The sequence below is a fragment of the Centruroides vittatus genome, unplaced genomic scaffold, assembly GCF_030686945.1.
Source record: "Centruroides vittatus isolate TY-2023 unplaced genomic scaffold, ASM3068694v2 contig_347, whole genome shotgun sequence".
Lineage (NCBI taxonomy): Eukaryota > Metazoa > Arthropoda > Arachnida > Scorpiones > Buthidae > Centruroides > Centruroides vittatus.
The window spans coordinates 1,021,096-1,037,856 of record NW_027122171.1 but is presented as its reverse complement, the minus strand read 5'-3'; the positions used below and the strand labels follow the sequence as shown (position 1 = coordinate 1,037,856).

Below are 16,761 nucleotides of genomic sequence, written 5' to 3'. Positions count from 1 at the left end.
TTCGTCGGCAACCTGATCACAAACAAATATCCGCCATTACGCAACGCCACCTGGTTTCTACTCCGCAAACTCCACGTGACCTAGTTTAATGGCGGCGTCGTACACGTGTTCTTTCCAATAATCAATATTTATATTATGTTTTATATAACAATTGTATTGTATTTACTACGTTTCTGATTCAAATATTTTCTTAAACATGAGTTCTGATAAATGCGATGGTTTCGTTGCCATTCATGCAGGTAAATGTTTATTATTATTATTATTATTATTTATATAATTTCTCTGTTGATTCGATGATTGGAACACGCTCTCTTATTGTTTAAATAAGAACATCATAACAATACTCGTTTGTGTAATAAGAAATCGAGTTTTTATACGAAGTGTTTGATTTTGAACCGTTAATAATCACATTGGCTAATATATACATGTATAACAAATAAATAAAAAGGGGGTCCAACCCCCAAATTTTAGACTCCCTTTGACATTTTTACACCTTTGGGTGCGGCTTCAATAAGGTCCCGACCACCTCGCTCGCAGCCGATAAAGATACGGTATCTGATGGTAACTTCTACTAAATGTATAAATAACTATTATTAAAAGTGATGATGTAGCCATTTCTCAATGGCTGGTGAATCTTATTATGTGTGTTAATTAAATCAGTTTTTAAATATACATTTTTAACCTATTGTTTTTTTGGTAACGAAGCATTAAAGTATTTCTTACGATAACTCATTAAGGTAATGTTGATTTAGATGTATAATTTAATCATTTTTGTGTGTTTTATTTAAATTTGTTAAAATTATGTTACTTGACTTTGTGAGGAGATGACGTTGCGGCCATTTTAACCGAGGCACAATTGTTGCTTGTTGAAGATCATATTTTTTGTTTTATTTTTTTGTAGATTGTAAGTATAAACAAAATTTACAGCATGTTGAAATCAATAAAGAAACAGACAGATTTATTTGAAGACAAAAAATATATGTAATCTGAAACATTTTTGGTCATTATTCTGGTCATTCTCTGTTTATAAATAAAACACGAATCGGTAAAGGGTCGAAAGGTGCAATTGAAGAGGAATATCATTTAGAAGTGCATCTTGTTTATCAATGCTATGCCGAGCAATTTTAATAAATAGGTGCATGTAAATCATTTGTCGATTGTGAAAGTTTGATTTAAAATGTAATATTGGTAACTTCCTAACTGCTTTCCCATTGATTTTGAAAGTGGGGCAAGTCCACTCTAAATAACGACAGCACAGGAGCGCGACTAATTTGCTGTATATTCCACAAGATTATTACAAATTAATACAAAAATGTTGCACACACAATGCATTTTTAGTACGTGAAATGAAAAGTGAAGACTTCTATTCAACCAAACCTCTGGAGGAAGCAATTTTGAAAAGAACAAAAAATACTGATGAAGAAACTGTCAATTGGTTGAATATTTTCCAGATACGATTTTCAAGAAATGCCCTCTATAAATTGCTTTTTAAAACATTGATGGAAAAAGATTTGCAATTTAAAACTCGTGATTTATCACCAAAATGGGGTAGGCCAAGTAGTTTCAGAAAAATAGTATTATCATCCTTAAATGTAAAAATTAGGCCTATTACTAAAGAAATATATAATGATATGAGGGCTTTATTACCACTCATTCATCATGAATACTTTAAAAATCTGCACCATCTGCATACCAAAACCATGTTTTTTTTTACCTAACACAGATAACCATTATTGCATATTAAACTTACATGAAATAAGACCACAAAAAATATAAAATAAGTCTATTACTGCTTATGAATATTTTTAAACTCATTCAAATGCAAATCATTAAATATCTAGCAATAATATAAAGTGGACTTGCCTCACTTTCAAAATCAGCTGCTCATATAGAATAGATTATTAATGTAAATGTCATTTGAATTTGAATTCTCTGTAACAAAAACAATTTCGTCTAATCCACAGAGGAGTGAACGATAATTTCAGCTCGTCCCATCTTGGTTTTTAATTCTTCTCTGAGGCTAAGATGGCTAAAGCCGTGGCTTGTCTTTATTACTTATCTCTTTCGTATTCTGTAATATTCTGCAATACATTTGTTTAAATTTCTTTTTACCAATATATACTGAAGTTTTGCTTCCTGATTTTTCTAATGGTACAGTATATACTCCTGACCTCCCTTTATTTTCCATCTGCTCCTATCATTACATTGTATTCTGTGCAATGTTGCCAATGATGCCACTAATAACTGAAAAAGGTTTTTGAATAATTTCAATAAGCTACAATAAATAGCATGTAAAAATTGCATCATTAACAAGGATGAACTAGCAACTTACTCAGTTAAATTAATCAATGAACTTTTAACAGTTTGTTAATCAATTAACCCACTGTTAAAGGTGGATTAAGCAATGCACCATCAGTTAACAAGAGTGTATTAATCAATGAATTCTTGTTAGAGGTACATTGATTTAATTCAACTGCATCTGTGATATATACCAAAAAGTATTAAATAGATGTGCAAAGTAGCATTAAACTATGATTGGGTTGCAATTTGAAAAAATTGTAGACCTATAAATTCCCACTGTTGTCCGTCTGTCTTTCCTTAATCTCAAGAACAAAATTAGATAGATGAAATCCGAGAACAGATATGGAAACCTTAGAGGCAGGAGGCCCCAATTAACTATATACAAACTTCTGATGCAAACCAGAAGTCACATTATTTCAATTCAAAAGTTTTCCCCCATAAGCAGTTAATGGATGATCAGCACAACTCTATTGTTAAAGGAAAAGTATGATGTATGAGAGCAAAACACTACTAATCTGAGGTGGAGAACATATTTTTAAAATGAAATAAATTAAAAATATGATTAAAAATTGCAGCCCAGCATTGTGACAGTGTCAATAAATAATCGCTTGTTGTAACTTATAATGGCAAGTTCTTGCCATTCATAGTTACAGAAGCAAAAAAGAGTCTATGGTACAAAATGAACAGTTTTTCTCATTGAAAGAAATCCCATTATTGAATTACATAATCTAGAAGTGTTGGATCTGAACAATTTTATACAGTTGTGGATTTGACCAACTCTGCTATTGACCAACAGACAATAAAGTTATAGTACAAGAATGCATTGTTAATGCTATTTTGGAATTTCTTTGGTAAATTGGCAACTTCTTACTATTGGCATAATAACAATTTTAATTTTGATTTATGCACCTGGAAAGTTATTAGTGTTTGGAAAAAGTCATGGAAAGTCGAGGAATTTGCCTCCTTGGCTGCCTTGCTGATTTATTTTTGCTCACAATAAAGTAGACCAAGTATAGCCATCTGCAGGCAACAAGAAGTAATGCAACTTATGAAAAGGCATGCAGAATATTTTCAGGACCCAAAATTTCACCAAAAATTATTGCACACAAAATAAAACCATAATTTATGAGCCAACTAATTATTATTACATAGTTTGGAAAAATTCAAATTAAATCATACATATAAGTAGGTCTACCATACAATTTGCTATGCAACACTAAACTGATAAGTTAACATAAATATTTTAGATTAAAAGAATGCTTTAAGCACATGTTTTCATCAACATAGGATAGCATATACAAATATAAACTTGATGCAATATGTTGATTAATAAGTTGTGTCTGGGCTATGGTAATTAGTATTGACTTTCATATGTGCTTAGACTCATCAATGTCTTAGTGGATAAAACACTGATAGTTGGTCAGAGGTTTGCATCTCACCAATGAGTTGCCCACATGAAGTTTTTCAGGTTTTCTTCACAAATCTAACACCTAAATACAGTCATGTCTGGGTGATTGAGATAATTTGGATAGCAGATTTCTCAACGTGTGGTCCGCAGATTGCTGTGGGTCTAGGCCAGTGTTACTCAACCTTTTTTTTTCTCGGGCCACATACACATGATAGCTATTACACGCGGGCCACAACATAACGATTATAATAAAAAACTTTTATAATTTCTCACTCACCCTAGAAATTTAGTGTGACTGTTGATATTGCAAACATTTTTTCACAATTTCTTTTAAATTAGGCTTGTAACTGCTGCATGCTACTTGTAAAACGGCATCCAGGTGTGAATCAGTAAGCCGATTTCTATATATATGTTCTTTGCATATTTCATTTTTGAGTATGACGTTTCATACAGATACGTTGATGCGAACAATGTAAAATTTGAGCACATTTTTTTACAGAAAGGATAAAAGGGACTTAGCAGTGTGGGCGAAGTGACCGAATCTATTTTTTGACGCAAAAATTTCAAAATTTATATTTTGACTGCATTATTTACGGGTCACGTCCGGGCCACTCACAAAAGCTCAGCGGGCCGCAGGTTGAGTATCGTGGCAAATATATTGACAGCAAGTTATGCAAATTAGGTAAATGGCACATTAAAATTTATTAAACATGTCTATCAGAAGGTGAAATTTGAAAAACACTAGGTTAATGCCTGTCATTGAGATATTTTGTAATTAAAGACATGTAGTTCTTCCAGTTTTTCGAAAATTGTATTAAGTTTTTCTTTTACAATTTAAATAAAGATGCACTGTTAATAATATGAATATTAAAACTATTACAGTGAAGTATTGACTTAATGTGTGGGGTGTGTATAACAGAAATGTAAGAATGCACAAGTGCTATTCATTTCTTATTTTTTTGATACTGTTCAATACTTAAAGACCAGGTTCATCAGCAGTTCTTCAAACTTTGCAAACCATATCAAATGAGTTAATTTTAATTTTTACATTTTTTTTACAATTTTGGTTTTAATAAGTAAGTCTTATGTGTAATAAGACTTATTATTCTATTGCATTGTGAGATTGTATTTTAAAATCACTCAGAATCAGACCTTATAAATTGTAATCACTTTGTGTATTTTTTATTTTGTTTAATATTTATATAATTATTACATACATTTACTTTTTTTACTGATAGTTTGATCCCCTGGCATTTTGAAATGCTCTCTTCCCTGTTGCATTTTATAATTCTTCACATAAACAAACAATACTAGTTTTTAAAAAATGATAACAAAGTACATAAAGTGATAAATAATTTTAATTTAAATGGTATTATTTTTTATCCAGTTTATTCATATTTTATAAAGTTTAGCAAATTTATTAAGAGATAAATTTAATAAATACATACTTTTGTATTTGATTATACAGGATTTGTTAATGAATAATAAATAATGGCTTTTTTTTTTTTTTCAAAGAGTCCACATAGATTTATAGTTGTGGTTTAATAACAGTTTAAACTATTTTAATTTAATAAAATATTTTACTTTTAATTTTAATTATTCAAGAATTATAAAAAAATTATGTAACTGTTAATTAGAAAAAATAACTAATTAAAAGTCTAAGAAGAGATAGCATATTTGCATAGTAAGTCATATCACACCCTGGCAAGAAAAGTGACACAATTCAAAAATGCAGTATTTGAGAAAAATCTACTTAAAGAATATTTATACTGAAATAGTATAAGCTTTTTTTATAAATTTCAGGTAAGTATTTATGTTGGTAAATTCTATTATATTCTATAGTATAGTAATTATGGATCTGTAGCTCTGCTGTCGTCAAATGTGAGGGGTTATCAGTTAAATATAGGTGAGGTCTTTGAGTTATGTCACTTTTCTTGCTTTTCTAAAAACTTTGTTATTTTGCAAGATAGAGGTGTGATGCTTGTTGCGAATGTTGGAGCACTTCATACATATTTTTAAATGACGTAATCTCAAAACTGCCATTTTTTGACTTTTCTTGCCGGAGTGTGATATGCTGTTTTATTTTGTCAGTGTGCTGTACCATAAGAAATGTGAGGGTCAGAATTTGTGCAAAGTTGGTCAGGGAAAGTCGGGGAATTTAAAACAAAGATTTGCCTAGGAATCCTGTATGTATTTTAAGTTTAATATATAAATGATGAAAACCAAAACCATAATAACTGCTTTTCTTAATTTTCTGAAGACAAAGTCCTTCCCGGAACATGGGACCACCATTTTTAAGTTCCAAACATTACACTTTTGGCGACTGACCTTTCCTTTTAGGCTACTGGCCGCCAAACAGTCCTTTAAAAACACAAACATATATCTAATTAAAAATATAAACATTTGTAAAGAAGCAGGAACTGGTAAAGTATGGACGTCTTCTATTCTCCATCGGCAGCCAGTAGCCTAAAAGGAAAGGTCAGTCGCCAAAAGTGTAATGTTTGGAACTTAAAAATGGTGGTCCCATGTTCCGGGAAGGACTTTGTCTTCAGAAAATTAATTAAACATAATTATCGCCATCGGACGAAAATTAACAAATATAATTTTAAAATATCGTCGCCAGGGGGTAGCTTTCCTCATCTACATTTTACCAGCGCCTATTTCGTTGTAGATAAAAGCCAAACCAACCCCAAGAAGGCATGATGGAGAATAGAAGACGTCCGTACTTTACCAGTTCCTGCTTCTTTACAAATGTTTATATTTTTAATTAGATATATGTTTGTGTTTTTAAAGGACTGTTTGGCGGCCAGTAGCCTAAAAGGAAAGGTCAGTCGCCAAAAGTGTAATGTTTGGAACTTAAAAATGGTGGTCTCATGTTCTGGGAAGGACTTTGTCTTCAGAAAATTAATTAAACATAATTATTACCATTGGACGAAAATTAACAAACTGCTTTTCTGTTTAACAAAATGTGTACTTGTGGGTTAGAAAATATCATTCCAGTACTTATTCTAGCAATACACCACTTCCAAAGCGTGTATTTAAATGAACTGTTTTCAGCCTAACTTTTGTCAGTCTTCATCATCAAATACAACATACACTGTGCCAAGAAAATGCTGCTCTTCAGTTCTGAGAAGCAATAAGCCATCTTCCTCTAGTGGTTATTGGAAAAACTAATAGAACTTGATATTATCCTTTAATGGCCAAAATTTTACTTTAGATACACTCTTTGGTAGCCTTAAACTATCAGCATTATTTTGTTTATTTATATTTGTTATTGAAATAACTAAAAAATCAATAATGCAACATTGCATATAAAAGTTTTAGGTAAATATCTATATTCAGTAACTGAATTAATTTCTCAAAATAAAGCTTATAAATAATAAATCAGTTTTATAAAAATCAAACCTAAGTGTTTAATTGAAAATTTTAATTTGTTTAGGTGCTGGCTATCACTCAGAAGACAAAAATAAAAATTATGAATTACTGTGTAAAATGACTTGCAAATCTGTAAGTAAAATATATTTTGATTATAATTAACTCTATATACGATTTAATCTAAATTAAAACAAATATTAAGATGTAAATACGGATCGGGTTTCGTCGATTGACTGGTGTCCCGTTAACCGAAGAGTACCATTTAATATACTGGTACATTCATTCCATTTATGATTTTATTCTCAATTCAACCGGGAATCTCCAGATTTAATAATTCATTTTACTTTAAGTACATATATATTGATTAACTTCTAACTCTTGAATCTTGATTGTAAATACAAGCATAGCTATTTCCATACAAGTGGAGAAGAATTACCATCTCATTTCTTTCTAAAACTCCAACGTCGGTCTGAAGAACTTTCACATTCCTATTTAATGTCATCCGGCAGTTTTGTACATTAGCTATCTGCCTCAAAGTTAGTTTTGGGTTCGTTATCGGGAAATATGAATAAGATATCAATTTTATGAAACTTCTGAAGCTGAATTGTTATATTTTGAATTTAATTTAGTTATTTATTTTCAATTAATATTCATACTTGTATATTTTGAATTTGTCTTAAGAGTTAGGTAATTGTTTAACTTTTTAAACATCTTAAAACATGCATCGTCGTCACAAAGGATAATTACAATTCCTTTAGAACAGAATATAAATTTATTAGTAAGGAATATTCTGCTCCATAGTTTTCATGAAATTAAGCCAGAATGTTATCTTTAAAAAATATTAATGAATTCTTTAGTTATTTGAATTTGCAAACATAAATATGAGGTAACTATTTTATTTTCTAATATTTTTACTTTATTTATTTTTAACTCTTTTCACCTCATGAACACTAAGAGGGATTTTTTTCATATTCATTGTGGTTTGGCCATGTTCATGACGATAGGGGATGACCGGATGGCAAGGAATGGGCTCAATGTATCCAGGATGCCATTTGGCCATCATTTACTTTGTCATTTTTAAAGGAATTAATCAGTGTGGATTTTTTAAAACTAATATTTTCATTATTAAGGATTCACTTAATATTATTATTCTTGATTTTTGAAGTTTTTAATTTTTGCAAATGAATTATTTATTTATAGGCAATGAGAATGTTAAATGCTGAGCATACTGCTGTGGATGTAGTTACTCATGCTGTATCTCTTTTGGAGGTATTATGAAATAAATTTTATAAAAAGATTAAACATTAGTAATAAGTTAACAAATGATATACTGTATTTTACGGACTATAAGATGCACCTTAATTTTTAAGCAATTTTTTAAAAAAATACCTACAAGACGCACCTGAATTTTGGAGGCAATTTTTCAAAGAAAAAAGTGTGTCTTATAGTCCGTAAAATACAGTATTAATCTTTTTTTAATGCAGATCTCTCAAAATTTTTTCTTATTCTTGTAGGATTCGCCTTTAACCAATGCGGGAGTTGGATCGAATTTAACAGAATGTGGAAATGTCGAATGCGATGCAAGCGTAATGGATGGAATTACATTAAATTATGGAGCTGTTGGTGCAATTTCCGGTTGGTCTTAATATAGCCATGTATTTAATTTTATACTAGTTTTAACTGAAATTTGTTTTCAGTTAAAATCACATGTAATTTTGTGATTTTTTTCCGTATGTTTGGATGTTAGCGTGTGTGTATGTCTGTTTAGGGCACAATTTTGTTCACTCTCTTTGAAGCTTAATAACTCCTGTGCTTTTCATCGAAAATTTCTGAAATTTTGCAGGGAGGTTTGTGTAATTAGGGGAATTGATGCTAATAAATTTTGATGGTTAAATGTCGACGGGGTGAGGAGATGAAGGAGGTTGTGTGTCGTATCTCAAGTAGGGTCGGACTTAATGATGATTTTACTTGTTACAGGAAATCTTTGTTAATTCAAACTTTGATAGTTCAAAATCCTATTTGTTCATAACTGCACTTTTGTCCCAGCTGAGGATATAGAAATTTACATATTAAGAATTTCAGTTAATTCGAAATATTGATACAGTGGAACCTTGCTTAACGAGCACCTCGCACAACAAGTATTTTGCATAATGAGCAAAACAAATTGTAAAAATTTGCCTCACTTAATGAGTGATGAGGAGAGGGGAAGTCACAAATTGTGCGCATGCGGCATGCTCCATCAGTCTGTGTTTAGCACTTCTTCCGCTAGCATCTTAGTGTCGCTTGTGATCACATATTTTTCCAAACTTGTGTTCACACATATTACTTATAAACATCAAGAATTAGCCCATTATATAATAAACACACCAAATGATATGCCAAATTCTTGGGTCATTAAATTTTAGAAATGTCTGAATTAAAAATTAACTATTTAAAATTATTAAATTTAATATGAGATGGAAACAACTGCCTACCTCTAGTCAAATTAATTAATTTCTAATATTTAATTATAGCCTTTGCATAGCCCAAGAATTTGGCATATCGTTTGGTGCGTTTATCAAACATATTAGCTGTAATTTTTGTTTTTTTTTTTTGTTTGTTTGTTTGTTTGTTTCTGCAAATCGAATTCTCATTCCAGGATGGTTCATTCCGTGCTAGAAGAAAAGATGATGACAATTCATGCTCCTTAACAGTGTACATTGTACAATTTCTTTTTAATAAACGTTATACATAAAACATTTGAGCATTTTTTCGGCATAGAACGCATTATCGTATTTTACATTAATTTCTATGGGGAAAATTGTTTTGCTTAACGAGTGTTTCGCATTACGAGTAAGACTCTGGAACGAAGTATGCTTGTTAAGCGAGGTTCCATTGTACTTGAAATTTGAAGTGGAAATTCTGTCCGAACTGTGATGTGCGTACGTTATCTCGATTGTTTAGATCAAAGTACCTCATTCAGGAACAATAGACTAAGAACAACTCTAATCTGGTCAATATGGCTTGGCTTTTACAGTAACACATTTTTGGGTGTCACCTTACCCATGGACTAACCTTTTTTCTCCTATCATTAGGACGCAATTATTTTGTCCCTGGAATTTCGAATAACGAGGATTTCCTGTTATTCCTGCATTTACAATTTTTTTATAAAACCCATCCCTATCCTCAAAACTAAGCTTTTTGCCATTTTATAATGACTAAGTATATAAAAAGTTTTTAATAATAAAATATCATAACATAATAATAAAACATCACCACTAAAAATTTAAATGTTGCCAGGAAAGTTAAGCAACTTGTTGCTGGATTTTTTTTAATGTAATTAATTCCTTTCTATGTTTATACTTATCTAATTAAATTGAATTTTACATTCAAACCTTGCTTTATATCAATACTTTTTTCCAAATGTTTCTAAAATTACTCATTTATACTCTTAAAGTAACTAAGGAAAATACAATTTAATATGACAAATAGCCAAATGTGATGTAATACATTTTAGCTTTTAAATTTAAATGTACAGTACATGAATAGTCAATTCATATTCACTGTCAGTTAGATAGCTTGTCAGTAAGATATCATTGTTTGGTGTGCATCAAAGCTTATCATTTATCACTCACTTTATGTTTTGAGTGATAAGTTAGTGAACTTGGTGTTAAGAAATTCTTTCTTGCATTTGCACTCCAATGCTTTTTATCATTTCATCTCTCTTATAATTATAGTTATTGTTTCGAATATATAAAATAAATAAATAAAAGCAATGGGATCGGTTATTATAAATTTTTAAAAATAAAAAGTCTAAAAAATACTTAAAATTCTCTTTTAAACTAACGAGTTAGAATTACTCTTTTTTGTCTGACTTCAAAGAAACTCAAGACACAGAAATGGAGAATATTGAAGTTAATAATCACTTCTTACTTTATTTAAACTTTTCATCACCAAATTTTAACTCGTTTGTTTAAAAGAGAATTTTAAGTATTTTTTAAACTTTTTATTTTTAAAAATAGTCACGTCCTCCGACAGGTTTCGAATTGTCACCAGGTGACAACAAGAGGCCACTCAAAAGATGATTTTGGGGGTAAACCTTATAAAAACACGTGATTCAAGGACGTGACATTCTTAGATCGTTGTTTATCGCTCCTACCCCTTTTGTGTGTCCGTCAACATCTGTTGTTTGATTTTCATCTTCCTCGGAGTGGAGATCACTCTCCTGGAATCATTCTCCCCCTTCAAGAATCATCCCTACTACCAGAACCATCCATTCAAAGCTGAACAATGTGCTCTGGGGCCAACAATCTCGAAAACATCAACAAGGGACTGATAGAAAACTGCCTAAGGAACTTTCAGACTTTATTTGGCTTCTCCCCGCAAGAATTGTAACAATGGAGAATTAACTCTTTTGTAAGAAAATTTTATATTTTATTAAACAGTTTAAACAATGGAAACCTGTCTCAGTAAATATTCTACTCTCATATATGGATGTTGTGACCCCTCAACCCGCCATGTCGGCAACCTCACAATTATATAGAATCTGGGTTCCAAAGTCTTTAAAGGCAATTATTTACAACTTTCTTTGCCACAATTCATACAATTCAAAACAGGATTGCAGTTTTTATTATATACAGCTATCTCTTCTGCTACAATTCTTGTAATTTCTGATTTGTACTGTACATTAGATGTAAGTGATACAGAATATGATGCATGACACACAAAATCAAGGTGTTCTATCACGTCATCCACATTCTTAGTCATTTCTATTTTAAATAATTTTAATATCTAATTGAGTTTGTGTTACAATTGTGTTATTTGGATTTTTTTCTCCCATCTTCCAACACTAGCAATTGTTTTAATCTGAAAAATTAGGATAAGGTTGTAATTATTAGATTCGAACGAATTTGTAATCTACAATTACAGTGAAGCATTGAAAAGTGGGACTAATTGGGACTGGACCCCCATCGGGATTTTGAAATATACATGTAAATGAACATTTTAAGTGCTATAAAGCACAAATACACTGTTATTCAAGTGTAGGTGTTCCAAGTTCAAGCCAGTATTTCACAAAGAATATAAAAATACAAAGATTCAAATATAAATTACAGAATCACTGTATTTAAACAAACAGTACAGTAATCATAATTTCAAAATTACCATTGAAAGGATCCATATCCATTTTTCAATGGCCAAATTGGGATTTTTGATGTTCAGATTTTCGACACTTCACTGTATTTACTCATAAATTTATTTTATACAATATTAATTATTTTTTTTTTAAACTAAGAATATATCTCATTATAGTAAATAATATCTTTTAGGTTTTACCAATCCTGTTCAAATTGCTCAGAAATTATTATTAGAACAGAATAAAGGACTGTTATCTCTAGGAAGGATTCCTCCTTGGTAAGATGATTGGTAAGATATAATTTTATTTTTTATATAATGATTTAAAAATTTATTTTATAATTTAATTATTATTAGAATATTCTTGATTTCATATATTATTTAAGTGTAAAAGCTTAGATTAATTTACTAATAAAATAATTTTATTTCAATGTGAAAATACTAATGGTTATAAAAGTATTGATAGAAACAAGTTAAAATAAATTTTAATGCAAAATTTCTAGTTTCTTAGTAGCAGAAGGAGCAAAACAGTGGGCCATTAAACATGGTTTTATGTATGTCCAACCGGAAGTGTTACAATCAGGTCAGATTTCTTTAAATCTTTGTGTCAATTTTCCTAAAAATGTTTTCCCATTATTAGATGCTTTAAATTATCAGAGATTTAGTTTTTAATCATTTTGTATTAAAATTAAATTTAAATATTACAATGCATATCTTATGATGATTCTGATTTTATTTATGGTATATGTTTTACATCTCAAATTTTATTCTAAACATATATTTGTTTTTACAATAACATTGACCAAAGTTAATTATTAGATCTTATGCATACAAATTAAGTATTTTTCCTTAAATTGAAAGTTACATTGGTCTAATTAACAAGGCTGGATTTATAGGTAGGTTATCTTGGCACATACCCAGAGTCCTCCAGAAAAAGATGATGCTGATAGTAATAATAATAATAATAATGAAAGAAAAGTAGTAAGGAAATGAAATGTTGCAGGCTATATTTAAAAGTCCTGTAGAAATTAGAGAATATATATGGTAGAATTTTCATGGGCATTAGTTGTTATGGGGGCCTCCACAACTGATTGTGCCCTGGAACACCACATAAATAAATCTGTGCTTGTACTCGCATGAATATTCAGACTTCTTACAGAAAATAAAATGGCATATTCAAAAAGAGACAATGCATACAGAAAAATTTGAAATCTTAAAGAAGTAAAACACTTCTTTAAGAGGTGTCAAATTTGACTCTTAATGCCTTTTGGAACAATGTGTGTCCCGTCAATTAATTTAAGCATTATTTATCCAGCTATAAAAATGATTATGAATTTGATTTGCATGTATCACATTTTCTTTACTCGTACTGTTTTATTTACAGTTATAATAATTTTTTACATAATTATTAAATAACATGCCTATAGAGAGTATTGTGAAACAGAGCAAAATGCTAGGATTGGGCTGTCAATGCAGTCGGGCAGGCCTAGTATTTACATATAATACAAACAAAAGTCCATGTAGTTAAAGCCAAGATTTTACTAGTAAATGCTAAATTTCAGAATTATTTAAATAAAATTAACCATAATTTAGCTTGAAATTAATCTGGCATTTAAGTTTTTCTTTGAAAATATATTTTTATATAATTAAAATAATTTGTATTCTAAACTTTTTATTCAAATTAAAATTCTTTAGCTCAAAACTTTATTATTTTTTTAAATAAAACAATCAGTTTCAATATTTTATTTCCTCAAATAAATGATATATTTCAGAGAGTGCACACAATGCTTTCAAAAAATACAAACGAAAACTAGAAGAATATGAAGAGTATAAAAAATATAAATTTAAATCTGATAAAATGGTAATTTAATATTAATTTGCCTTATTTATATTTCTTATAATAATTATACTAACATACAATTAAATTTTCAGAACGAAGGGAATTATGTCAGAGAAGAAAAACTCGACACGGTCGGTGCAATTTGCATCGACGGCAAAGGGAATATTGCCAGTGCCGTTTCGAGTGGCGGAATAGCATTAAAACACTCCGGAAGAATCGGCCAAGTTTGTACTATTCGTATACTATATTTTTAATTGTAATAAATCAATTATTGTATTAAAAGTATAATTTTATTATTTTATAAGATAGATAATATAATTTTTATACAATTAACCAATTGCTTTACTAATGTGAACATAATGATGAACATTACATTTGTATCAGTACAAGTAGTATAAACTGTTCTCACTTTTGTTAATGATATTACAACCACCTGCATTGTTAATCAACCTTATTGCTTTATAGTTACATAATCGAAAAATTAATAGTAGTGTTGTATTTCCCAATCTCTGTCGCTTCGTTTCTTACTGGATGTTCACGTCCGGGGTTGCGTCTTTTGTTAGCCACAGAACCCATTAACTGAAACTTTTGAACAAACTCCAGAATGTATTTTGTGTTACAATGTTTGTTTGGATAGCGTTGATTAAATAAATTTGCAGTAAGATGAGCATTCTCGCCATTTCTGAAATGAAGTGTTACTATTTCCACCCTTTCAGCAAGGCCACATTTCTTTATGCAGCGCTCGAGAAGCGCTTTACAGCGAACACACTGAATCTGGTTTCTAATTGGCCAACACTGCTCGTGATGTCATTTCGCTACACTCTCACTGCATAAAGAAACGCGGCCCAATTGTGTAAACCATAACAAAATTCACAATAAACAAATAATAATCTTAAATTCCGGTTTGAATCACTAAGTGATCAAGCTTAATGTGAACGCTACAAAAAGAACATCTGCAAACAGATAACACTTTATCAGCCTTAATTTTATGATCAATTTTTTTTCCTTGCATATGCGGTCTAGCTTAAAAGGTTTTTTTATGTTTGTTAATAGTTTGTGTTACTTTTTTCTGAAATAAATGTTTGTTTAGTTAATAAAAAATAAATGAGTTTTTAAATTTTTTTGTTGTCTGTTGTATTCAGAATCGCAAAAACTTTATTGCAAAGGACGTCCCCTTGAGAATAAAATTGACCTGTCCGAGCGATTTGCTTGGACGAACACGATAACTCTGCCATCTCGTTTTCGTTGGCCCACCCTGTATATTTTTTATCATCAGTCTTACATTTTATTCTTTGTCAAACAATATTTAATTTAGATTGCTTTTGTAGGGGAAGTATAATATTAGACATTTTCTATAAAATATATATTAAATAATAGTTTTTTAAAGAATTATTTATACTTGTTTTAATAAAATTATGTTTATATGTTCTTTGGTTAGGCTGCTATGTATGGATGTGGATGCTGGGCCCAAAATTCCACTTCACCAGAACAGCCTGCTGTTGCAGTTGCAACTTCAGGTATTTTTTTTTTTTCTTTCTTTCTTTCTTAAGAAGAAAAAAACAGTTAATACATTAACTTTTAGTAACAGTTTTTTATTGCGTTATATTTTTCAGGAGGCGGTGAATATTTGATTAAAACTTTATTTGCACGTGAATGTGCAAATTATGTTACTAACAGTGACAATACTGTTACTGCAGTTCAAGAAGTATTCAATGAGAAATTTATGAGTAACTATAAAAATTCAAAATATTTTTCTGTAAATTAAAAAGCAAAATCTATTTTTGCAACTTACTTTTTCTAAGTTAAAATCTTATCAAATCTTCAATATCATAAGAAATTTTCTGTAATTTTGTAGGGCAGAATTTTTATAGTAAATAAGATGAGCCTTTAAAACATTTAAAACTTATTTTAGTAATAAACAAGTTCTTGAAATTAAAATTAGACATTTTTTTATACAATTGTTATGAATATAAACTGTTCATTTCTATTGTAGATTCACCATTTCTCCCGAATTCGATACAGAAATTAGCTGGAGTTATTGTTTTAAAATATATTCCTTCGAATTCACATTGTAAGTAATGTTGATTGACAGTAAATTTTTTAAACTTTAGTATAATTTTAAGGTAGAAATATTAATTTAGGCGAATTAGTTTGGGCTCATTCTACGAGAAGCATGTGCATTGGTTATTTTTCGTCATTTTCCAAACAACCAAAAGTATGTGAATTTATTTTATATGTGTTGTTAAGTTCTGTTTAATATTTTAAATTAATTAGTGATTTATTTAATAGGTAACGATTTCTCGTTTAAGAGATTCTTCGCCATCCAAACAACAGACAGTGATAGAGGCTACCAGCATAGTAATGAAAATGCCGTCATCATCTGACAAAATGTTGAATGTTCAATGTTAATTTTAATTTTAATGTATGTTTAATTTGTAAGTGATTATTAATACATTAAGTATGTATTACTATTTGTATACGATATTTTCTAATTAATTGCTAAAGCTTCTTAATAAATAATTGTGTATTCCAACATATGATTTATTTATTAAAGATATGTTTCCAGTAGTATCTATAATACAGGACTATAATTGTGTATCAAGGTTATTATTAGTAGTATACATCAATAATTAAATAATTAATAATTAAAAGTAATTATTCACATTTGTATTAAGTTGACTATCATTTTTTATGCATTGCAATTGATTTTATCCATTTACAGAAT

General features: G+C 29.7%; 2 protein-coding genes across 2 annotated transcripts in view; one reads left to right on the top strand and one right to left on the bottom strand.

Moving 5' to 3' along the window:
* Positions 1-100: 100 nt before the first annotated feature.
* On the top strand, positions 101-16,567 carry Tasp1 (Taspase 1). Its single transcript, XM_067269142.1, has 13 exons — positions 101-239; positions 7,149-7,216; positions 8,285-8,353; positions 8,599-8,719; positions 12,391-12,475; positions 12,700-12,779; positions 13,969-14,057; positions 14,129-14,260; positions 15,475-15,553; positions 15,650-15,763; positions 16,030-16,107; positions 16,178-16,251; positions 16,326-16,567. Exons 1-13 carry the CDS (start codon positions 197-199, stop codon positions 16,443-16,445), a joined length of 1,152 nt encoding a protein of 383 aa, XP_067125243.1. The 5' UTR covers positions 101-196; the 3' UTR covers positions 16,446-16,567.
* The window catches only part of LOC136974305 (arginine-hydroxylase NDUFAF5, mitochondrial-like), a 30,628-nt gene continuing 25,693 nt past the window's right edge, over positions 11,827-16,761 (bottom strand). Inside the window, exon 14 of the mRNA XM_067269145.1 lies at positions 11,827-11,929. The gene's annotated coding sequence lies outside the window, so the exon portion shown is untranslated. The remainder of the gene's footprint in view (positions 11,930-16,761) is intronic.

Bases quoted from the DNA above. Each gene is read 5' to 3' on its own strand.
- Tasp1 (XM_067269142.1), top strand. From the start codon at position 197: ATGAGTTCTGATAAATGCGATGGTTTCGTTGCCATTCATGCAG. The intron at 16,108-16,177 runs GTAAGTAATGTT...ATATTAATTTAG, and splicing joins TATTCCTTCGAATTCACATT to GCGAATTAGTTTGGGCTCAT. The intron at 16,252-16,325 runs GTATGTGAATTT...TTTATTTAATAG, and splicing joins CATTTTCCAAACAACCAAAA to GTAACGATTTCTCGTTTAAG.